This window comes from Sphaerulina musiva (genome assembly GCF_000320565.1).
Source record: "Sphaerulina musiva SO2202 unplaced genomic scaffold SEPMUscaffold_11, whole genome shotgun sequence".
Lineage (NCBI taxonomy): Eukaryota > Fungi > Ascomycota > Dothideomycetes > Mycosphaerellales > Mycosphaerellaceae > Sphaerulina > Sphaerulina musiva.
Window position 1 is genome coordinate 119508 of NW_016017393.1, and position 22482 is coordinate 141989.

The 22482-nt window shown below is 50.7% G+C and overlaps 8 protein-coding genes across 8 annotated transcripts; 2 read left to right on the top strand and 6 right to left on the bottom strand.

Annotated features, from left to right (window-relative positions):
- Positions 1–35: 35 nt before the first annotated feature.
- On the bottom strand, positions 36–4420 carry SEPMUDRAFT_128342 (uncharacterized protein). Its single transcript, XM_016902210.1, has 2 exons — positions 4086–4420; positions 36–4021 (listed from the first exon to the last, which is right to left on the bottom strand). The coding sequence occupies exon 2, from the start codon at positions 2895–2897 to the stop codon at positions 150–152; it is 2748 nt and encodes a 915-aa protein (XP_016756816.1). The 5' UTR covers positions 2898–4021; positions 4086–4420; the 3' UTR covers positions 36–149.
- Positions 3150–4422, bottom strand: SEPMUDRAFT_120603 (uncharacterized protein; the record flags this gene model as incomplete). Its single annotated transcript, XM_016901619.1, has 2 exons — positions 3150–4021; positions 4086–4422. 2 exons carry the CDS (start codon positions 4420–4422, stop codon positions 3150–3152), a joined length of 1209 nt encoding a protein of 402 aa, XP_016756817.1.
- A 327-nt stretch (positions 4423–4749) lies between these two features.
- Positions 4750–5998, top strand: SEPMUDRAFT_92771 (ATP-dependent Clp protease proteolytic subunit). The gene has a single exon (XM_016910593.1). The coding sequence runs from the start codon at positions 4759–4761 to the stop codon at positions 5371–5373; it is 615 nt and encodes a 204-aa protein (XP_016756818.1). The 5' UTR covers positions 4750–4758; the 3' UTR covers positions 5374–5998.
- A 313-nt stretch (positions 5999–6311) lies between these two features.
- SEPMUDRAFT_151670 (histone deposition protein Asf1) lies at positions 6312–7562 on the bottom strand. The gene is made up of 2 exons (XM_016906971.1): positions 7289–7562; positions 6312–7223 (listed from the first exon to the last, which is right to left on the bottom strand). Exons 1-2 carry the CDS (start codon positions 7435–7437, stop codon positions 6494–6496), a joined length of 879 nt encoding a protein of 292 aa, XP_016756819.1. The 5' UTR covers positions 7438–7562; the 3' UTR covers positions 6312–6493.
- A 282-nt stretch (positions 7563–7844) lies between these two features.
- SEPMUDRAFT_151671 (Lgl_C-domain-containing protein) lies at positions 7845–11195 on the top strand. The gene has a single exon (XM_016906972.1). The coding sequence runs from the start codon at positions 8019–8021 to the stop codon at positions 11055–11057; it is 3039 nt and encodes a 1012-aa protein (XP_016756820.1). The 5' UTR covers positions 7845–8018; the 3' UTR covers positions 11058–11195.
- Positions 11196–13462: 2267 nt separating this feature from the next.
- Positions 13463–13756, bottom strand: SEPMUDRAFT_52969 (carbohydrate-binding module family 18 protein; the record flags this gene model as incomplete). The annotated part of the gene is made up of 1 exon (XM_016909246.1): positions 13463–13756. A coding segment is annotated over one exon (294 nt), but the record flags the coding sequence as incomplete, so codon positions are not given.
- Positions 13757–15643: 1887 nt separating this feature from the next.
- On the bottom strand, positions 15644–18124 carry SEPMUDRAFT_158855 (FAD/NAD(P)-binding domain-containing protein; the record flags this gene model as incomplete). The annotated part of the gene is made up of 5 exons (XM_016907808.1): positions 15644–16942; positions 17033–17730; positions 17781–17876; positions 17996–18042; positions 18099–18124. The coding sequence occupies 5 exons, from the start codon at positions 18122–18124 to the stop codon at positions 15644–15646; spliced, it is 2166 nt and encodes a 721-aa protein (XP_016756822.1).
- Positions 18125–19107: 983 nt separating this feature from the next.
- On the bottom strand, positions 19108–21286 carry SEPMUDRAFT_52417 (uncharacterized protein; the record flags this gene model as incomplete). The annotated part of the gene is made up of 8 exons (XM_016909225.1): positions 19108–19607; positions 19663–19743; positions 19804–19981; positions 20065–20256; positions 20351–20418; positions 20560–20799; positions 20886–21027; positions 21107–21286. The coding sequence occupies 8 exons, from the start codon at positions 21284–21286 to the stop codon at positions 19108–19110; spliced, it is 1581 nt and encodes a 526-aa protein (XP_016756823.1).
- Between the last annotated feature and the right edge of the window lie 1196 nt (positions 21287–22482).

Sequence of the window (22482 nt, forward strand, 5' to 3'; positions counted from 1 at the left end):
TCAGTTCGAATAAGTTGGTTGGTATATAAAATTGAAAAAAATCTCTTCATGTGGGTACATCCATTCATCTATTCATTCATTCTATTCATCCACCAACCCTCACCACCACCCAGCCATCTCCACATATCAACCATCAAACCATCAAACCATCAACTCGACAAACCATCCAACCCCCCAAAGCCCCTAACAAGATTTTCAAGAAAATCCAAAGTTTTCTCCCGATGGCCATGAAGGATATCTTCTACTGTTGCTGTTGCTATTGCTGCGGGGATGTTGTTGACGATTTTGTTGTCTTCTTCTTCATCTTTTCGAGGAAGAGGGATATGGATGGCGAGGTGCGAGAAGAAGGCGTCGAGGGCGAGTTGGATGTTAAAGGTGCGGTGGACGGGTGTGTTGGCGGGGAGTTTGAGATGTTGGGTTAGAGGTCTTTGGGGTTGTTGGTGGAGAGTGAGAGTACTCTTGTTGTTGTTGTTGTCGTCGTCCTCGGGGAGAGGTGTAGAGCAGGCTAGGGTTAGGTCGTCGAGGATGTTTGGGTCTGGACGTGTGGGATTGGTTGGCTTGTTGTTGTTCTTGTTGTTGTTGTTGTTGTTGTAAAGGAGAACTTCAACCAGACGTGTGAGAAAGACACCATCTCGAAAATCGACGGCAATATTCTCGACGTGGTAGACAATCTCGTCCAGAGGATTTTGATGGTAGGAGACTTCGTACGTCAAATGTTTCAGGGCTCGCATGATATCTCCGCAAGCAGGTAACATCAAGACGCCGAGTGTTTGCAGAATCGCAGCGCTGGATTTTCGGAGTGAAGATGATTTGAGCAGACAACCTCCGTTGGTGAGACGTGCTTCGGCGGCTTGATCGAGGAGCCAGACGAGCATGACACTGCGAAGCATGGTCTTCCGCCAACGTTGGAGGTCAATCTCAACGTCCGTGGAACTCGGGAGGGAATCAACATCGATAGCATTGATGAAGAAGTCCTTGAAGAATTGACGGCCCAAGTGACCCTCTGACTGGAGGTCGACCGACGTGCTCGCGATTTGACGGCCGGTGACGACCTGTGCAGCAGCCATCAAAAGCTTCGAATCGTAGCTCTCAAACCACAAGTCCAGGAGTTGCTGCTGGAGTCCACGGTCCTTACTTGGCTGATGTTCACTGACACTTGATTGCGGACAAGCGAGAGCGCCATACTCAAGCGAGGCTCGTATGCGATCATGCAAAACTGTGGTTTGGGGTCGATTGTACAGGCTGATCAGTTGGTCCATGAGCGAAAACTCAGCTGTGGAGGCGTGCATGGCTGATACCGAAGAGGTAGCTTCAAAGATCCTGTTAATCACTTCACTCAACGCATCCTCGCGATAGCTGGGCCATTTCCCCTCGTAAAGCGCAGGTTCGGACAATGCTCCCTCAAGAACAGGATATTGGCGAAGCCTGGCAGTCTGTTGCTCAACACGCTTATTGGCGATGAATTCCCGAACTCTCTTCACCTCGTCATCCCGACTGACAGGAGCAGGCTTTGAGTTTCCCGACTGCTGAAGAGGCTCCTGGAAAGATACTGTAGGCCGCACCCGATTTGACACCGTACTCGAGGCGGAGACTTGCGGGCGAGGAACAACACTCTGACGATGCTGCGAGGCCTGAGTGGGGCCATAGAGGCTGGAACGCACTCGAGGCTGAATGGATCGTCTGCGAGGTTGTGCTTGATCGCTGATCTCCAAACATTTGAGACCCTTCTCGACAAGAACATGACCATCTGGTGGTATATTCTCCTTTCCAGTGTTGGCTCCAGCAACGTCCCATCCTGGCATGTTCTCTGATGATGTACTTTCGCGGAGTGGAAGCCGCTTGGGGGGAGCTAGTAGAGACTGCCGTGGTTTGCGCAATGGCTTCTGTGCGAATACTGTGTCGTTCTGGGTCTGTTTAGGCTGCGGGCTAGGGAGACTCGGCAGCTGGAAAGAATCGTCGATACGGTTGCTGTGATGTGTTGTTTCTGGTTGGACTCTATGCGCAGTCGATTGCTCGGGCATCGGCACGAATATGGACTGTCGTCGCTGAATATTCTTCATAGCGGGAGCTCCAAGAGTACTGCGTGCCTGATGTGGCGCGCCATTGTTGCATTGGTCCCGGAGATTTTGAGGTTGACTAACAGCGAGGTTGGAATTGTGGAAGGAGTCGTCTATGCGACTAGTGTTGTCTCTCGGTCCCGGATGTATGCTCATCATCGTAGTGTCTTCAGGTATAAATATAGTCTGTCGTCGAGGCAGTTTACGAACAGTTGAGCCTATGCCTGCCATATTGTTTGTCCCAACTTTGGTTGAAGGTGCGGCTTCGAGAGCAACGGAATGGCGGTTTGTCATGTGCAAATTGGTCGCATTGCTTGTCACAGCCCGGTATGGTGCTCCAAGTGGTCCCCCAGAATGTAAATCGGTTATGTTTCTCACTTCACCAATAGTACCGCGATTCCCAGACCCAGTTCCAGTCCTCTCAGATCTGCTGTAACCCATACCATAGCCACCCATCCCTGTACTTCTTCCAATACCACTGCCCACCACGGCTGGCATCCGCTTCGCTGGAGGCTTGCCCAGCAGCGTACTGCCATTACCCAGACGCTCGGCCCTTTCAGATACCCTGAGATCTTGGCCTCCTTCAACATACATCTCTTGTTCCTCTGATACATCCTCAAAGATAGTAACAGGTGCCGCCGTAGTCTTCTTCCTGGCCGGCCCCATCAACATGCTCCGTCTGCGCGGCTTGATTCCAGTGAGAGGCTGATCAATAGCGCGGGTGTAGTCAATATTTGTCGTTGTGTCGTCTCCAAATAGTTCAAATGAGGATATACGTCGATGCGATGGGTCTAAAGCCGATGTGGGTGCAGGACATGGTGTTTGCAGTATTCGAGACATGGTGCGAAATATCAATGAATCAATCCTGTCAGAGGTTCGCAAAGCTCACGAGAGATAGAGCAAGCGACGCGAGTGTGTGCACTTCTGTAACGCCGTTTGGAGAGTGAAGCTGGAGTGTGGCGTGAGAACATGTGGAGGGGGACAAGCGCCGATCTGTTTGGGGCGTTGTCATGGAGACCGAAAGTGGGGCTATACCATGAATCTTGGCGTTGACCTTGTTCTCTCTGTCTCTTCGGTTCCGCAGGTCGGCTTTCAATTGCCAACGTAGTTCTGCAGCTGCTCCAACGCAAGCAGCAAGCTCATGTTGGTTCGATCCTTAAAAACCACGAGCTCATCCATCTCGATGTCCAAATCATCATCCATGAATTCTTTCAGCTCGTCAGCTTCGAACAACTTCGTCAAGTTGTACTTGATCCAGCCCGCGATCGGACCGTTGCTAGTGCCCATCTCACCAGCCATACTGGAAGATTCCCCTAGATCGTGCACCTCCTCTACTCCCCCTTTCAGCTTCAAAACTGCCAATACCTCTTCATTCTCTTCTCCATCTCTCCTCTTCTTCACAAGCCCACATTCTAGACCGTACCTCATCTTAGTCACCACCTCCTCCCTCAACCTCTGCAGAACCACCTCGCTCATATTAGGATCCCAGTCAAACTCCTTGCCCGGAAGAATACCACCACTTCCCGCCCTCGGTGTCATCACAGCCCAACGGTCCCTCGCCTTCTGAGATGCCAAAACTCCCCATCTTCCGCCATTTCTCTGCTTGGAAGCGAGCGCCTCCACAGTCGACCTCGTAGCACGAACCCTCCCTAGTGGCAGTTTCATTGGCGATCGTTGGGGATAAGCAAGGAGTTTCCAGTACGGCTTGACATCATCACTCTGCTGCGATGATGGCGATTCCTCCACTTGGGGCATGAACAGGCCAAACTGAAGAAGGAAGTGAGATGGCAGTCGAGCTCTAGTCAGAACACACTGTCGGATGCTTGTCGCTAAGGCGCGGGCGTAGGGATTGGTGTGCAGCTTAATCTGGAACGGAGTCATCGTTTTAGAATCCTGGATAGGCTTGAGATCACGAACGTCGGATGCGTCTCGGCGTGGTCCATCTTCTGCCTCCTCTTCTTCTTCTAAAAAGCGGTTGTGAGGTTGAGAACGAGATTTAATTGCGAAAGGACTGTGAAGACGCCCTACCTCTATCTTGATGTCTGCCTTGCCCGACGTCAAGTCTGCGGTATCCGATGATCACCTGCCTTGGCTGCTTGTGCTTGTTCCGAGCATGGAGATAGATTGGATCCATGATCTCGGGGATAGGCAGAGGTTTGTGGCCATGTTTACGGATGCGTAGAGTTCGTATGCCGTCTTCGGAGAGTGTGGTGGGTTCGGAGGGAGATATCCTGGAGGTTCCCACAGAGCCTTCGGGGACGGCCCTGGAGACATTGCGATGGCCACTTAGCCGGCTCAAGATCTTGCTTACCGCACTCGCTGCATGTCGAGTTGGTAGTCTCCGCTGGAACATCACATGTTGCATGGGATTGAGTATCTGTAGGAAACAAGAACGCGAAGATGGAAGTAAGCTGTGATATGAGTGTCTTTCCCGCTCTATCTCCGCAGCTCCAACCTCCATCTCGATCAACACTCCACACTACCTAGGTACCTAGTTCGGCTTCCACTTCTACTCTACACATCAACAATGGAACACATCACCCGCTGCACCCTCCGCGCCACACGAGCACATATTCTTCGCCATCGCAATGTCCTCCTCCAACAACAACCTCGCCGTTCCTTCACCATCCCTCCCTTTCCTCCCACGCTCAGCTCATCATCTTCCCAACAACAACAACACTCCCTCAATACCAAGTTAGCCATGCCCATGCCCTTCGTCACCGACCAAACCAACGGTTCCTGGCACACCTCGGACATCTTCTCCCGACTCCTCAAAGAACGCATCATCTGCCTCAATGGCGAAGTAGAAGAAACCATCTCCGCGTCCATTGTAGCCCAACTCCTCTTCCTCGAAGCCGATAACCCTTCCAAACCCATCGCTCTCTACATCAACTCCCCGGGAGGAAGCGTCACTGCGGGCCTAGCAATCTACGACACGATGCAATATATCCGCTCGCCCGTCACCACCATCTGTCTCGGTCAAGCAGCGAGTATGGGCAGTTTGCTACTCTGTGGTGGTGCCAAAGGACGGAGATATTGTTTACCGCATGCGAGGATTATGGTCCATCAGGTCAGTGGAGGGTATTCAGGACAGGCATCCGATATTGCGATTCATGCCAAGGAGATTTTGAGGGTGCGGGAGCAGTTGAATCGGATTTATCAGACGCATTTGACGAAAGAGAAGACGTTGGAGGAGATTGCGGGGGTCATGGAGAGAGATTTCTTTATGAGTGCCGAGGAGGCTAAGGAGTGGGGCATTGTGGATGAGGTGTTGGAGAGGAGAGATACGGACAAAAAGGACGCGGAGGGGAAGTGAAGTGATGTGATGTGAACAGAGAAGGTGCATTTCAGGAAGTGAAGCCCATCTTGAAATGCTAGGTCTGGCTACTCTCTGGAAGAAATCTCACCGCATCATCCAGACGAGATCATTACCTATTGGTGAAGAAGCCGCACGCGGCCCAGAGGTATACTCGACGCGAGTATGATGGACCTGGTCGGCACTCCATGAACCCATCAACAGGAGACAGCCTACCTCCACGAACACGACAGGTTTTGGTGGTAAACGCCCACGCCCCCCAGCGCAGCCAGCAACCCAACGCATCCTTGCTAGCAAGAACTAGAACCACCCCAAAAGCCGGCAGCATAGCCAGTGGAAATCTAGATCGCTAGCGCATCTGGGTTGTGTCTCGTCTCTACGTTGCTGGTCCATCGACGGAAGAAGAGCAAAAAAGCAAGACACCAATAATGAGAAGAGACCATGAAACCAACGCAACTCAACGATGGCATGAAAATCACATGGAGTCAGGAAAGTGCCAATATCGGTACTTTAAGTGGCTTAGTGAACATGACGACCTACATGTAGGTAAGATAAACAGAGCAGAACAAAGATAAGATCGCCAGCTTAGGTACAGGTAACCACGGCAGTCAAGAATGAAAAGAGGACCTACCTTACATGCCCAAACATTCGATTCTTTTCAATTACATGTACATGTACTCCTATCTTTAGAAACGTATCCTCCTCTTCGTCCGAGAGAGGGAGAGAGAGAGAGCACAATTGGCCCTGACATACCTAAGGTAGTTTCTGTCAGAGTCTGAGGTACATGTACCTGTAACGTGGAACCTTCCTATACTGATCACAGATCAATGGGGAAAGGAGAAGATCAGAACTCGGACATAGGAGGTACAAGTACAGGTACTAGAGCGCTTTTCTCCTTCATACCTGATTTGCACGACACAAAAGGGAGAAGATCGAATGGGTATTATGTGTTCATGAATCTTTCATTTCTATCCATCATCGTCATGCAACGCAAAGTCGCTCCAATCGATCATCCAAAAGAGTCAGAATGTTACATATAAAGTCGTCCGAGTAATTTGCGCAGCGGGTCCAGTGGGGGAGACAGCACCTAGGCTATAGCAGACATGGGCCGGAAGCCGTCCTAGTGCACCATCATCTCTGCTTGGTGGTGCGACTGTTGTACGCCTGCAGTCTTGTTGCCGCTCTGAGCATCTTGAGGAGCGTCGTCCATTTCCATATCTTCTGCGTCTGCTTCCTCCTCAGCCTCCTCCTCGTCATCCTCATCATCTTCACTCTCCGCTTCCAAGTCGACTTCGCTACCAGCATTCGACTCCTCGTCGTCGTCTTTGCTGTTTTCCACGCCTTCCATATCTGCATCCTCCCCAGGTACCTTGGCAGTCGCGAGAGCCTCACCACCTTCAGCGAGAGCACCAGCAGCAGCCGAGCCTTCCTCTTCCTCCTCTTGTTCCTCCTCGGCGCCATATGCAGCCTCGTCATCTTCTTGGTTATCGACATCCGGCTGTTCTGGGGGGAACTCGCTCGGAGCGCTCTCTTCCGAGTCCCACTTGATCTGGAAGCGCGTGACACGAGGCTTGTCGGCGAGGATATTGCGCCGAATCTTCTCAATCTCTGGCTTGGCGGGTGGCTCCTCGTTCATCGAGGCGTCGGTGTACTCATTGTTCACATAGTAGCCCACGCGCACAAACTCGCGTTCGTCATAGGAGCAGCTCAGCAGGATGACAGTCACGCCGAGGATGTCGGTGCCTGGGATGCGGTCGGTCTTGGGTGCATCGGCTTCGAAGACGAACTTGTTGACTCCAACGGGAATGGGGCCGACGAGAAGGCTGTCGAGCTCTTGGTCGTGTTCGGAGCTGTGCGACGTCTGTCAGTGGTGAATCTGTATGTGTGTGAGAGAGAGAACTGGGCGGTCACCCACCTTGTAGCAGAGCCGACGTAAGTGAGCTTCCACTCGAGGTCCTTTTGAAGCGGCTCGAGACACTCAAAGGTGATTTCGAACTCGTATGGAGCATTGAAGGGCGCGGGGTTGTTGCGCACGCTCACGTTGAGGATCGAGACCGTGGCCATGGTAGGCGGCGAGGTATCGTTATCGTATTGGTATGCAGTGTTGGATATAGCTGATGGATGGACGGATGTGAAGGGAGGGCGAAGTGGCAGTGTGGGTTGATGGACTGAGTGCGGGTGGATGTTTGCTGTTCAAGAAGAGATGAGAGAGAGAGAGGAGAGAAGTGAAGGGAGAAAGCAAGCAGACGCGACAAGACGCGAACAAGAAGTCGCGTCTGCAGGCGGAAGTGGCGGGCAGGCGGCGGGCAGCTGGAGATCACGTGATAGAATCACTCACTTGGCCACAAGTGGTGGCATTGTTCCTCTGTTATTGTCCCACTCTCCACTACCGCTGTCCGTAGCCTGGAAACCTGGAACATCCTCTATATGTCACTCATCTCCACTGACATTCAACAGAACGCCAAGAAACACTGACGACGACCACCTCACTTCACTCCTGCGGGCATGTGACTGTGACTGCTGTCTACACATCGGACTATTGCCCACATTGAACTAACCGCTCGCTGTTCGTAAGATCAACTGGACCTCACTTCACTCGCAACCCTCGATGACCAGCCGAGCCGAGTGAAGCCACCGCTGCCGCCATGGCACAGTTCATCCGAGGCAAGCAGGCAGGCATTCAAAACGACCTGAGCGCTGGTCTGCACGCAGATCTGTTCGCCGTTGACGATCTCGCTCGATATGGCGTGAATTCACAAGTCTCCGCCTTGGCTTATGACCCCGTACAGTCTTTACTCGCAGTCGGAACAAAGAGCACTCAATTCGGACCTGGCCAAATCTACATCTATGGACAAGGTCGGATTGCATCCGTATTGCCTGTGCCGGCACGAGGTGCGAGCATCCAAAGCTTGCAGTTCTGTGCGGAGAAGCTCGTCTGTCTCGACTCGAAACACGATGTATCCGTCTACTCTGTCGAGCTGAAGAGGTTGATCAGCTCACATTCTCCCATCGGGGCTGCGAATGTGCTCTGCACGGATCCCATGTTGGATTATGCCTTTCTCGGCATGCAGTCGGGAGAGGTTGTGGCGTACGACATGGATCGAGAAGGTCCAGCACCCTTCCGAATACCCAATCTATGGCAGGAGGTGGACCCCAAAGCTCGAATAGCATCTGTCGTCTCCCTACAGCTTCATCCCCGTGACATTGGCACTCTCCTGATTGGCTACAAGCAAGGCGCAGTCATCTACAGCTTTAAGCTCAACAAAGCACTGAGGCATTTCCAGTATGAAGTCCCGCGAGGCGCACCTGGCGGCGATGGCGATCCTTCTGCCGCCAACATCGTCAGGAGACCACACCTGACACATGCTGCCTGGCATCCTACTGGGACTTTCATCATGACTGCTCACGAAGACAGCTCCCTGGTCTTCTGGGACACGCTGAAAGACGGCCGCATGCTTATGGCCAGAACGTTGACCGACACGAACGTTGCCGCTCCTGGGGCGAGTGCAGCTCAAGGTATTGGCGATAGAGGCACATTTGCAGTGAAGGAGCCCATCTTCAACATGTCTTGGTGTGCCAATGGGCACGATCCCGAAGACACCATGATATTGGTCGCTGGCGGCCAATCAACGCAAGCACCCTCGAAAGGGTTGACCTTGTTTGAGATGGGTCGCACACCCGTATATGCCACTAGCACATGGGACACTTTCCACACGTACTTCGACGCACCTAAGAGGCAGCGCATCCTCCCGACGCCGCCAGGAGCTGAGGTTGTGGACTACTGCCTGATCCCACGAACATCGCCGCACTTTGCTGGCGCGCATGATCCCATCGCAATCATTGCGCTGTTATCGTCGGGAGAGCTCTTGACATTATCCTTCCCGTCTGGCATGCCGATAAGTCCGACTAATCAGCTCCATGTATCCTTGACTTTTGTGCACCCATACATCCACTCCATCAAGACCACACAAGTGAGTCGAGAGAAATGGCTCGGCTTGACAGAGCGCAGACAACAAGGTCCACCTATTCTGACAGGTGGCGCCGAGGAACCCCGCCAACTACGGAGGTATGAAGACCGCAACATCTTACACGCCGTGCATGCAGATGGTACCATCAGGATGTGGGATCCTGGATATGGCGATGAAATTGAGAATGAGAAGTTGCTGCAGGTCGATGTGGCTCGAGCCCTGGGAAGATGGGACAGCATCCAAGTCATGTCCACCTCATTTGCTCAAGCGAGCGGCGAACTTGCAGCTGGTCTGCGAAGTGGTGAGCTCATCGTCTTCCGCTGGGCCAATAACAGAAATTCTGGCAGAGAACCACCAGTACCGCGGCCGGCCCAGCCTGGAAGCATAGTGAACATTACAGATCGGATGGAGCCTTCTTTGACCGAAGGCCTCGGACCCTACATCATGATCGACCAGAAGGATGGCCCAGTAACGGCAGTCTGTCAAAGTGAAGTCGGCTTTACGGCCGCTGCCTTTGAGGGCGGCAGTGTCATCCTCATCGACTTGCGCGGTCCTGCCATCATACTCAAAGCCTCGGTACATGAGTTCATGGTCAGTCACAAAATTGGCAGCCTGCGTCGACGATCTAGTAGCGCGAGTTCCAAACCAGAGTGGGCTACGACATTGGCTTTCAGCATCATGACCCTGGATGGTGACGATTACAGCTCCATAGCTCTGCATGTTGGCACGAACATGGGCAATCTTGCTACATTCAAAATCGTTCCCGATCCCAGTGGACGCTATACCACACAATACGCAGGGCACGTGTCGCTGAGTGACACGAGAGTCATGTACATTGCCCCCATCAGTGCTGACACAGGCAAGCCAGCATCCGCCACTCAGACCGTGATGGGTAATCTCCGCAATGGTCTCAAAGTCAACGGCGCCCTGGTCGCAGTCACGGCCACAAACGTCCACATCTTCAAGCCTGCCACGTCCAAAGGCGCGCACAAGTCCTTTGACAGCTACTTCTGCGACGCAGCAGGCATGATTCGCTATCAAGATCTCGGCCACGCCATCCTCGGCCTCTTTGGCGACGGCAGGGCACGCGCATACTCTCTACCCTCGCTCCGTGAAATTGCGTCTATCGATCTGACCAATCTCAACAACACTGGCTCCGGCGTTGATATCAAACGCCTCAGCGGCGCGGCTATCACACCCGCTGGCAACATCTTCGCTTTCACCGGCCCCTCCGAGCTCGCCCTCCTCAGCGTCTTCGGGACTGGTGAGACTCTTCCTCGAAGACATGACAAACTCTTCAATCCCGACCGCCTCATCCCGCCTCGGCCAACCATATCCACTGTACAATGGCTCACAGGCACACAGTACCTCACTCCGTCCGACATGGATATCCTCATTGGCGGACAGGACCGCCCTCCCAGTAAAAGAATGATTGCGCAAGCTCGGGCGGATGAAGAACAGAGACGAAAAGCAGGAATGTCGGCTTCTTCTTCTTCTTCGAGATCTGCAGCGAATGCGGGACAGGAGGACGAGGGGTATTGGGCTTACATGCAGCGACAACTTGCAGAGAGGACGGAGAAGCTGGGACTTGTTGGGGACAATATGGAGCAATTGGAACAGAATAGCGGGAATTGGTTGAATGACGTGAATAAGTTTGTGAATCGGCAGAAGAGGAATGCTGCTGGGGGGATCATCAAGGCCAAATTTGGGTTTTAAGAACGAAGCGAGTGTAGTTCTATGCGGGAGGAGAGAACACCATGAACAGAGGACGAATTGGGAAGAAATGGAGAACAAAACGACTCGAAGAGGTTGTGTGAAACGATGGATTCTTGATCAGTAGTCAATGCATCATCTGTGTTTACCAAGACCTTGAAAATTCTGCCATGTTATCTATTATAAAAACTCCCAAGGCTCCAAGTACACGAATTTGCAACATTTCTCTTTCTCCTCGCTCTCCTTCTCTCTTTTCTCTCCATCATTCACTAATAGGTCGGCGCTTGCCCAGCAGTACCCTGCTTCGTACACGTGGTACAGATATTCGCATTCGAATCACACGTCATGACCAAACCCGTATAAATCGATTTGGTCATGTACGAGAATTGGAAACCTAGAACGGCATCATTGGAGTCGGCTGTAAATTGACATATGTTAGTTAGATGTCCAGAATTTCCATCTGAAAAAAAAAAAAAAACAATAGAAAGTCAAGAAAAGAGGAAAAACTCACCCCCCTGCATCCCCACACTCGCCCTCCCCCCCAAATCCGCATGTCCATCATCAACATCCAACCACTCAACAACAAAAACCCCCGGCCGTTCAAACTCATAATTCACCACATAATGAAATCTCACCTCCCCCTGATCCCCTCCTCCATCACCCGCAGCAAACGGCCGACTCAAATAAAACTCCCACAAAACCCCCCTCTCATCATTCGCATAATAAATCCCTTCCCGATCCGACACATTTCCAAAAATAGCCGTATCATCCCAAAACGGCGCGAGAGCAAACGTCGGAAGATTCGGGGATGGAAGGCGGGAATTTTCGAATTGCACTGAACCTTCGAGAAAGGAGAGGATGCCGTTTGTGGAGGCGTAGGAGGTTGTGAATTCTCGGTTGTAATAACTCAAAGGAGGGGAGGTGGAGGGGAGGGTTATGGCGCAGTAGGAATCGTCGATGGGCCAGCCTTCGGGGTCGCCGAAGTCGCAGGGGGTGGGGGTGGGGAGAATTAGCCACGGAGAGGGGCGAGAGGGGGATGTTGCGGTGAATTGGGGGTTGGGGAGGACGTTTGTGGGACAGGTTGTTGCGAGGGAGATGGAGATGGAGGAGGTGCGGGAGGAGGAACGGGAGGAGGAACGGGAGGAGGAGGAGGATTGTCTGCTGCTGCTGCTGGTAGTTGTTGTGGTTGTTGTTGTTGTTGTTGTTCTTGCTGGCGATGGATAGCTTGGAGGGGCGGAGATTGCAGTGCTGGAGGAGGAGGACGAGGAACGAGAGGAGGAGGAGGAGGTTTGCCTGCTGCTGGTGGTCGTTGTTGTAGTCGTTGTTGTCCTTGCGCTGGGAGGGGCCGAGTTTGCCGTAGTGCTGGAAGAGGAGGAAGAGGAGGAGGATGATTGCCTGCTGCTTGTAGTCGTCGTGGTAGTTGTTGTGATTGCTGGCGGTAAATAGCTGGGAGGAGCAGAGATTACTGCAGTGCTGGAGGAGGTGGTGGTAGATCGAACGCTGCTGATCGACGATGTGAACAATCTAGAGCTGCTGCTCGAAGATGTACTCGGTCGAGCGCTGCTGATTGCAGATGCCGCATTGGAAGATGCACTCGAGAGCACAGAAGAAAGGCTCGACGCAACACTGCTTCTCGAAGAAGAAGAAGACGAGAGTAAGCTGAAAGATGCACTTGAAGGATAGGATGGTGCCAAAACACCACTCGACGATACGACGGGACGTGCAGACGAAACGCTTGATGCTGTTACGGTCGATACCGTCGAGGAAAGGGGCGCCACAGTAGATCCTGTCTGAACCAGACTGGACGAAGTAGTTCGCGTAGCCGAGCTGGATAGGATTGGTGTTGACTGTGTAGAGAGAGATGAAGTGCTGACGACGGGTGAGACAGTGATTGCAATAATGCTAGTGCTGGTATAATTGATGCTGCCAAAGGGGAAGAGAATCAAGCTCGTTGATGTAGAAATCAATGCTGGTGGTGGCGCGGTAATGGAGCTCGAGCCAGCGCTGCTGCTCGAGAAGACGATTGGCGGAACGGAGAGTACAACGGTGGATGAGGCTGCGGGTGGAGAAGATCCATAAGATGGAGGGAGGACTGCACTTGGAGAGCTGGATGCCGAGGACACGATCGCACTCGAGAAGAAGATTGGCGGGACTGAGAGCACGACGGTAGATGAGGCTGCGGGCGAAGAAGATCCAGATGGAGGGAGGCTTGCACTCGAGATAGGCGGCACGACAGCGCTGGAAGAAGAGCCGCCGTATATAGGGGGCGAGATCCCGCTTGAAGATGCGTATACCGGAGGGTACGTAGCCGTGACCAGAACCGATGTGAAGGTCAGAGAAGAGCCAATCGTAGTAGGCACTTGCACGTAGGAGGAGGAGGAGGAGAGAACAACACTGGTGTCTACCGTATCGCATGTGCCAAAGCCCGGCTGGCATCCTATACCACAGTATGCCGGACCCGAGCCACAGTACCCATATTGACTGCAACAGCTACCGTCGTCGGCTCCATAGCAATCCGTCAGGGCTGTTCCGCCGCAGACTCCGCCCGGATCAACATTGCTAGTCGCGGAGGCGCTAGGACTGGCAGACGAAGTGGCAGTGGGAGTTGCAATCGTCGACGAGGCGGAGATTTCTGGTGCTGGCCCAATGGCAAAGTTGACCGGAATCCAAGACTCATCAACTACGCCATTTAGATGCACCATGAGCCTCGACCTGTCTCCCTCGTCGTCGAGGAAGAAGCCAGCTGCACCGCCCGCGAAAGCTGTATTGTTCCAATTCAAGCGGAGATTTCCAGAATAGAATTTGGTGCGAATGGACTTGAGAGTCGTCGACGCAGCAAATACCACATTGAGATCGGTAGTATCGGCAGTGACTTGTCCCTGACCGCCCCTGAGGACAGAGATTTCTCCATTGGTAATCTCATACACGACAGCTTGACTAATATCAAAAGTCATGTAACCATCAATTCCGACAAACGATCTCGTGGTGGTGGCAGCGGCTTGTCTTTTGGCTACTTTGTAGATTTCTCCCGCCCGCTGAATCTCAATCACGAATCCTGTGCCTCCGTTGATCGCGTCGTCGGTCATTGGCGTGGGCTTGACGGTGATGGTCGACTGCACCACGGTCGATGTACGCGAGCCACTCGAGTTGGCCGTGTAGGTGATGGCAGTCGTGTACGTCGCTTTACACGAACTGGGATATTCCGTGATTGTGATGACCTGACCCAGGACTAGCATAGCTGGGAAGACCAACATGGCAAAGAGCCACGTGGCGACGCCATTCAGGCGCATGGTATTGGAGGTTTCGTTGCTCGCAGATGGACGTTTTTCTTTTTGTTTTGTTTGTCGTATTTCTCCTGTGTGAAAGAGATTTCGTGTTTTGTCTCTGATTTATGTGACGCGGAAAAAGAGGGACTGTGGTTAGGAAGCCGGTGCTGTGGGGAGCAAAACACATGGCGAGGGCGAGAGGAGTTCTGGGAAAAAAGAGCCAAGGATGACTGGAATGAACAACAAAATGAACATACCAATGGTTGAGCGCGTCGAAGCCTTTGCCGCGGAATGCGTTTGCCATGAGGTGATGGATACTGTTCAGTCTGGTGTTTTGTATTGTAGTAATATTGTCAAGTCCATGACAAGTAAACGGCCACACACCATAGTGTGAGTGAGTGAGTGGAAAAGCCACTCGGGCTACGAGATGTATCTTCAAATGCTCTCCACGGGTGAGCATGCAAGGGATTTCTGGAATCCTCAGTTGTCACTGTCGTTCAATGCTGGTGAATATACCCATCTGACTGCTCATCTGTGCTGTGCTGTATAACGATGGCCATTGCATCATACTCAACCATTGATTTTCTTCTCTTTTTTTCTTTTTTTCTTTTTTTCTTTTTTTCTTTTTTTTTCTCAACAAAAGGAATAGCCTCTAGAAACCTGAAAGTGAAAGCTTCAAGACCAGATCTGAAAACCATAAGGCAGCTTGCTCATCTATCTCGAATGACTCTGACCACCAAGTCGAGTGAGGCATGATTCCCAGCAGCAGAGGAAAAAGTCTGATGATGGACTTGGTGGCCCTAGATCTATCACTGACGCTGATGAACATGTTCAATCGTGGAGTGAGAGTCTTCGGCAGTCAGGACGACTTCCCACGGTTGATGCGATATATGTGCATGAAAAGGGAGATTTAGGGGATGTGATGATGGTTGGTGTTGATGAAAAGGAGTAGAGAGGAAAGGAGAGGAGAGGATGGAAAATGCGCCAAGACTTCATTTTTTTTCAAACTCAATTCTGTATAGTAGTAACGTCACTTTGTTGATCATTACAGGTATTGTCGTTTATGAAGAATCGCCTTTTCCAAGGTTATTAGAATAATATAGTAGCAGAACTGCGCCTTGTTATTACTATAATTACAAGCGAGAGTCGATCACTAAGGACAAGAAGAACGTCGTTCTTTAATAGTGACGAATTTTCTAACTCGGTTACACAGAATATATATATATGAAACAGCAGACTACATGTACTCCGCACTTTAGCACTGTCTGATTTCAGCCAACAAGACTTTCTTGATCTACCTCCTACGTCTCCCCCTTTTCTCTTCTACCGTCCGCTAAGAATCGCCTCCACAGCCTTCTCACTAACCATATACGTCGGCAACGCAATAAACGTCCCCGGAATTTTAGGGAAAATCGAAGCATCCACCACCCTCAACCCTTGCACGCCTCTCACCTTGAAATTCCCATCCAACACAGCCATGGGATCTCCCTCGGCACCAATCGCCGCCGTGCAACACGCATGATGTCCCCAAGCCTCATCCATGGCATACTGCTTCAATTCCTCCTCACTCTGCAATTTCTCGCCAGGAAAAACTTCCACAAACCCGCCAGCAAGAGGATTCACTTTCTCAAACGCCTCTCTTCCCCATAACAATCCTTCATACAACGCTTGCAAATCCTTCTCATACCCAACACTTCCTTCATCCAAATACGCAAAATCAATCAGTGGCACATCTCTCGGATTCGCCGATTTCAGCGTAACCTTCCCCGCAGAATTATGCGAATGCGCTTTTAACGCTAACCAAGACCATTTATTCGCTGATATCACACTATCGTACGCGAATCCAGGATAAAATCCATTAAACACTCCCGGTGTTCCAATAATAAACAAATCAGGATCTTCACTCGAGGCCGCTGCAGAAGATTTGAGGACTACGCCGACGGCTGCCCCGCTCGTGGTATAGGGGCCTCGAGAAGCGACGTCGGATCCTGCGAGCCATTCGTCCAGACAAGGGTCTGGTTGGCCGTTGTATTGAAAAGTACATCTGCTGGAGACTTGGAAGCGGTCTTTGTCTTCGGTTTCGTAGACGGTGGCGACTTCGTAGCGGTCTTGCATGTTGCTTCCTACGCCAGGAAGATCTTTGATAATGGGGATTCCGAAGCGTTGGAGTTCGGCGGAAGGGCCTATTCCGCTCAGTTTGAGTAGTTGAGGAGTGTTGAAGGTTCCGGCGGAAATGATGACTTCTTTGCTCGCGGCGATGTAGCCGGATGAGCCGTTTTCGCTTGAAGGGTAAGGGTCTGCGGCGTAGAGGCGTTCGCCCGAGAGGTATTCGACTCCGATGGCTCGGGGCGTGCTGCCGGATTGGTCAAAGCGGATTTTGGTGGCGAGGGTGTGGAGGGCGATGTCGAGGTGGTATTTGCGAGTGCCATCTGCATTCACGGCGTTGGCGGTTTCGAGAATGAAGCCGCGTGGACTACTTCGTTTGGATGTTTCGGCGTCAATGGCGAGTGGGATTTGGTAGACGTCGGTCTTTTGGTCTCGGTCTCGGTCGTCGTTGTTCAAATCTGAGAGAAGGGCATTACCCAGACTGGTGACGGTGTTGAGTAGAGTGCTCAAAAGGCCCTTTTGGGGAGAACATGTCAGCAGACTCTCGAGTCATATCGGGGAGGAGGTGGTATCATGGAAAAAACCAAAAAAAAGGAGTATACATACTCCTCCCATGGCCGAAGTAGCTGAGATGACAATGGAGAGAATCTTAAAGTCTTGCAAGACCAAGCCCAGGTTAGTCAAGCTGGTACAAAGCCAACCATCCTCGCCATGTCCAGAGCCCACAGGATACTGAGCCTTCTCCAACCTCTGAAAATGCAATCGCATCTGATCAGGGGCCCAGGAGTCATCACCAGTGAGTTCCTGAATGGTAGTCCAATCACTTCGATACGGATAAGTCGTAATCATGGCATTATGCTCCGCACATCCTCCCAGCGTCCCCGTTCTCGGATACAAGATTCCCAGGGGCTCAGCGTCCACGGGGGGTTCTCGTCCAGTATACAATCCTCCATCACTTCTTCGATAAACCATTTTGGAATCCCGTTTCTGTCGCTCCACATCTGCATAATGCGTGACAAAGTAATCCCACTTGATCAGGTCGTCCTCTGCAGCTTTCAGACTCCAGGTTGGAACGGACATGTTGTAATTGTCTCCATAGTCGCCTCCGGCTTCGATGAGCAGGACACTATGGCCAGCAATGGCCAATCGTGCTGCCAGAGGTCCTCCTCCTGGTCCGGATCCGACAATGACATATTCGTAGCTGGTTTCGTTGATGGCTCGTTTGTGTTGCTGGTGACGGTTATGGAATGAAGCATGGCTTGAAGGAGCTGCATCCGTAGACGTTGCTACGAGTGACAGAACCACTGCAAAGAAGGAATTGATGAACAACATCGTCCTGATGAACCACCACTACCACCACCGTCGTCGTCGTCGTCGTCTTCACTCCTGACGAGACGCTTTCTCGAGAAAGATGTATGGCTGGCACACTCGGCTCGCTCGGTTACAGAGACTAAGGGTAAGGTATGTAAAGTAGTAGAGCGCTAAGAAAAGTCGCTTGCTAGGTATGTACATGTATGTCCACACATCCGAACCATTGTGAACGATCCTCTCACTCTCTCTCAATCTTACCCCTGACTGGTGATGATGATGATGATGAAGCATCGATAGTCTCGACACTATGTATCCACACACAACGTGTACGTGAAACAAAGAACGTGGATGGTGTGCATACAGTAGTGCAATACGGATCTCAGACATAATTTAATATGATTATAAGTAAAATCCATGCACGAAGATCCCGCCAGCAGCCAGATTGCGGATTGCGTGTGCACAACAATGATTTAATCAATCAGACTAGACAGAGAAAAAAAACAGGATATTTCTTCCCAGTATCTTTTTTGTTTCTTGTTCCTTGCTTTGGCCTCGCTCGCTGCATCCTTCTAGTCTACTGCATGTACTCCGTCTCATCCCTAGTGTCTCGACGGCGTGTAAAGCTAAGAGAGAGAGAAAGAAAGAAAGAAAGAAAGAGAGATAAAACATCTGAATGACCCAGGGGGCTGGTGGAGTGGTAGGGGGTAGGGGGCAGTAGGGGGGTAAAACAGAAGTCTTCTCGGCGAATTTCTGGGAATCATATCGGTAGAATTATATGTGTGTATATACGGAGTTACCCCAGAAAATAAGCAGGTGTGTTATTTTATTACGACTCCCCTGCAGTGTGTATGTAGACTTTGTACATATACAGTACGGATGGGAACCTGTTCACCAAGCCTTTTTTTAGTGCGACGCCGTCGTTGAGATGGTGGCTTTTGGGACCGGATTTTTTTTTTTCGTGCGGTGCGGAGTGGAGTGGATGGGAAGCGGCTGGGCAAGGACTGTTTTCATGGGTATGGACCGACGGAGATTTTTTGGAGAGGGGGAATTGTTTTGGATTTTCTTTTTTTGATGGTGATTGGTGATTGGAATTGTCATTGTTATTATCGTCACTCGTCATTACGGTGGAAGAAGGATGTGGAGTTGCAGTTGTATTTCGAAGGTGTTCATCATCATCATCCGTCTTTTTCCCTCAAAACAGAACCGTAAAACAGTTAAAATGTATCTCCTTGTATAAATCGTTATAATATATATCTAGCATTACCTCTCCGTGTAAATGTATTGCCGCCGCCGCATAGAGAATGAGAGAGAGAAGAAAAAAACATTTCCCACCTCCCTATAGCCCTCCCCCTTTCTTTTTTCTTTTCTTGTTAAGCCGGTGAATGCGGAACCACACGTCCCCCTTTCTCTCCATTCCACTCCTGCCAAGCCGACTCAGGCGGCGACACGGGTCTCGAGAAATTCCTCGCATGATTCATACTACGATCCACAACAGCCTCTCCGTGACCAACATCTTCTTCCTCCTCCTCTCCAGCATCAGAATCATGCCTCTGATGCCGCCTCTCATGCTGCTGCCCCATCTCATTCAAACACCTCTCACTAACATTTTCCAACGGAATAAAATTCCCATCATCACTATGTCTCGGTCTCACAAAAACTTCCGTCCCATTTTTATCCACTCCACTGCCGACAACAGTGCGTCCCGAGAGGCCATGGATGGGAGTTCCGAGCGCGCTGGTTCCTCCCATCGATTGCCCCATGAGTCGGGGAAATGCGCGGCGGATCAGATTGCGGATTCCCGGCATGCAGGCGCAGACGAGGGCGGTGTCGATTTCTATGACGGTCCAGTAGCCGAATTGTTTGTAGTCGTCTGGGTGGTGTTGTGAGTTTTGGGGAGGAGAAAAAAGGGGAGGGGGGGAACGTACAGGAGATGTTTTTTGATTCGCCGAATTTGACTAGGAGTCGGAGGCGGAGGATTGAGACGAATGTGACGAAGAATCCCACGCCTGTAAAAAAATCAGTTCAAATAACTCCTCTGTTGTTGTTGCGAGGCAAGTAAAACGTACCAAACATGAGCATCACCAAAAACTTCTTTCTCGGATTCAAATTCATCCTCCAAAGCATCGGCATCGGAAGAATCACCACCACCAGATCCAGAACAATATTCCAACCGGCAGAAGCCCAAGATTGCGCATTAATATTGTTGCATCGACCCGGAAGACTTTTATCCCAGTTTTCCCATGCCTGTGCGAGCCCCCCAAAGAAAAACAAATTAGTAACAACACAGATAAATGAATAAGTCAGTATAGGGGGGGGGTCAAACATACATTCTTGACAGGCGTGCATTGAAAAATCGTAATGAGGGAAAAAGCAATCGCGTAGGCTACGTTTAAGCCAATGGTGCCGTAGACGAGTCGTTTGAATTTGATGTTGGTGAAGATGCGGAGATAGGTGCATAAAATGGCGATTTTGATGATGGGCATTACCAGCATGTAGAGGATTTCGTCGACGTAGTACATCTGTTGCGTTCAGCGGTCAGAGAAAGAAAAAAAAAAAGAAAAAGAGGGAGGGAAAGTGTTGAAACTTCTTCTTCTTCTTTACTCACTCACTCACCTTTAAAGCTTTTTCGATATTCTCGGGAGTCAAAGTCCAAACATCTCTTCCAATTCCTAATTGGGTCACTTGCGCAACAGAAATAACAAGAAACAAAAAATCTTCAGTCAGCATTTCCCTTTCCCCCAAAAACACTCCTTTTCTCTTCCAAGCGACAGCTTCAAAGCTTCAAAAAAAAAGAAAAAAGGGAGGGCATCAATTCTACTCACATACATTCGAGAGAGCCGTAATAGGGATAATGAGCAAAAAAGCAATCGTAATCGTAGCATCATCCCACCAAAAATCATTATCGATCCTCGCTCCCTTTTGACAAGGAAAATAGATTTTGGAAGCTACTCGCATGAAATATGCCACGAGAACAAATCCGCCGCCGACGATGCTGGCGATGGAATATGTCGGTGCGGAGTGTGGGGGGCGTTCACAGAGTGTTTCTGTGAGATTTTTGGCTTCTGGGAAAATAAGGAGGAAGCAGAAGATGTTTTGTTAGCATGGGGTCGAGAGGGGGGGAAAGGAAAAGGAGAAATTTTTTTCATACTCAACTGCTCTCGAAGAGTACATGTCGTAGTAGCACACTCCTCAATACCCGCCGTGGCAGTAGTATTGGTACAACTAGCAGCGATGTCGATATTTCCCGCCGTGGCCCCTGAAGCCGCAACTGCTTGGACCAAACACGTTTGCTAGAGTTTTTCTTCTCATCAGGATTGATTTTATTTTTTTTTCCAGTTGGCCTCTTCTCGGCTCATTTGGAGTACTTACTGCACATGAGGGCATTTGCTGGACGAGAGCGAGAGCTCGCTGTAATTTGGCTTGTGCATTTTCTTCTTGTGTAGAATTATTGTTGTTGTGTTCTTCTTGAGCGGCACATAGCGTTGTTGTTGCGGCAAAAAAGAAGAAGAAGAAGAAAAAGGTCGTCCAATGGTTCCAGTGAAGTCTCATTCTTGTTTGCCAAAACCAACAATCCACAATCGGCGCAAAACAAGAAAAAAAGGGTCAAAATAAAAATGAAGGTGTAAAATGCAGTCCAAAATGAATAGACGAATGAGGGGAGAAAGAAAGGAAAACCGTCTCTCTCTCTCTCTCTCTCTCTGTCTTAGTAATAGTAGTAATAAAAGTACATGGGGAAGAAAAAGGGAGAGATTCGTCGTTGGGGGACACACGAATAAGGCCGCAGGGTCGGAAGGTCGGTCGGTCGGAGTGAGTGGGTGGGTGGGTGAGTAGGTTAAGGGAGATAAAATAAATTGTGCAATTGGGGAGTGTGATTCCAGCTATGCGGAGACTACTCCTAGCCAACGAGAGGGGGGGTGGGTGGATAAAAACATAAAGAATCGATGCCGAGTCGTTCCTAGAGTGTGTGCTCAAGCACTCTCTCTCTATCTCTATCTCTCTAGTTGGCCGATTCGGCGACTCGAGTGAGGCGGCAGTAGTAGTAGTAGTGGTAGTGGTAGTGGTAGTAGTAGTAAGGCAGTAGTATGCCATGCCCTAGATCGACTACTGCATTTTCCCATAGCGGCGACGATCTCCATCATGGATCGTGCCAACAGAATTTAACCAGACCAGACCAGAAGAAGAAAGCGGATAATCTGACACGAACAGGATTCTGTGCCGGAGTTCCAAGTAGTGGTATAGTAGTTCAATCAATGTAGTCTTGGTAGGAAATCCATGGACGGGGATTTTCTCTCACTCTCACTCTCACTCTCTCTCTCTCTCTCTCTCTCTCTCTCATGACACAGACAGATACACCTTGTTCGCTTCGATACCGCCCACAGGCCAGAAGACTAGACGGGGGGGGAGGGGTGGGGGCGTTGATCATAACGGTGCCCAGTAGTAGTCGTAGTCGTAGTCGTAACCGTAGTAGTAGTTAGATGCTGTACAGGAGTTACGCCGAAGCGACATGAATTCCAAGATCGACGGTAAGTATGCACTGTCCCAGACCGTTCGGCGACCGCGCAATGCATTGACGTAGGTAGTGACCATAGTGTATAATCCACACGGCCTTCCAGTCGTGGGTTATGGATGAAGGGATGAGGAGGAGGAGGAGGAATATTCTTCCCGCCCCCTAACGACGTTTCTGGTACATTGTAGCAGTATTGGCACTGGGTTGTTTTTTTATTCACTCACTCACTTACTTACTC

Coding starts and splice junctions, on each gene's coding strand:
- SEPMUDRAFT_128342 (XM_016902210.1), bottom strand. CDS start 2,897: ATGTCTCGAATACTGCAAACACCATGTCCTGCACCCACATCGGCTTTA.
- SEPMUDRAFT_92771 (XM_016910593.1), top strand. CDS start 4,759: ATGCCCATGCCCTTCGTCACCGACCAAACCAACGGTTCCTGGCACACC.
- SEPMUDRAFT_151670 (XM_016906971.1), bottom strand. CDS start 7,437: ATGGCCACGGTCTCGATCCTCAACGTGAGCGTGCGCAACAACCCCGCG. Junction 7,224..7,288: donor TACGTCGGCTCTGCTACAAG/GTGGGTGACCGC, acceptor GACGTCGCACAG/CTCCGAACACGACCAAGAGC.
- SEPMUDRAFT_151671 (XM_016906972.1), top strand. CDS start 8,019: ATGGCACAGTTCATCCGAGGCAAGCAGGCAGGCATTCAAAACGACCTG.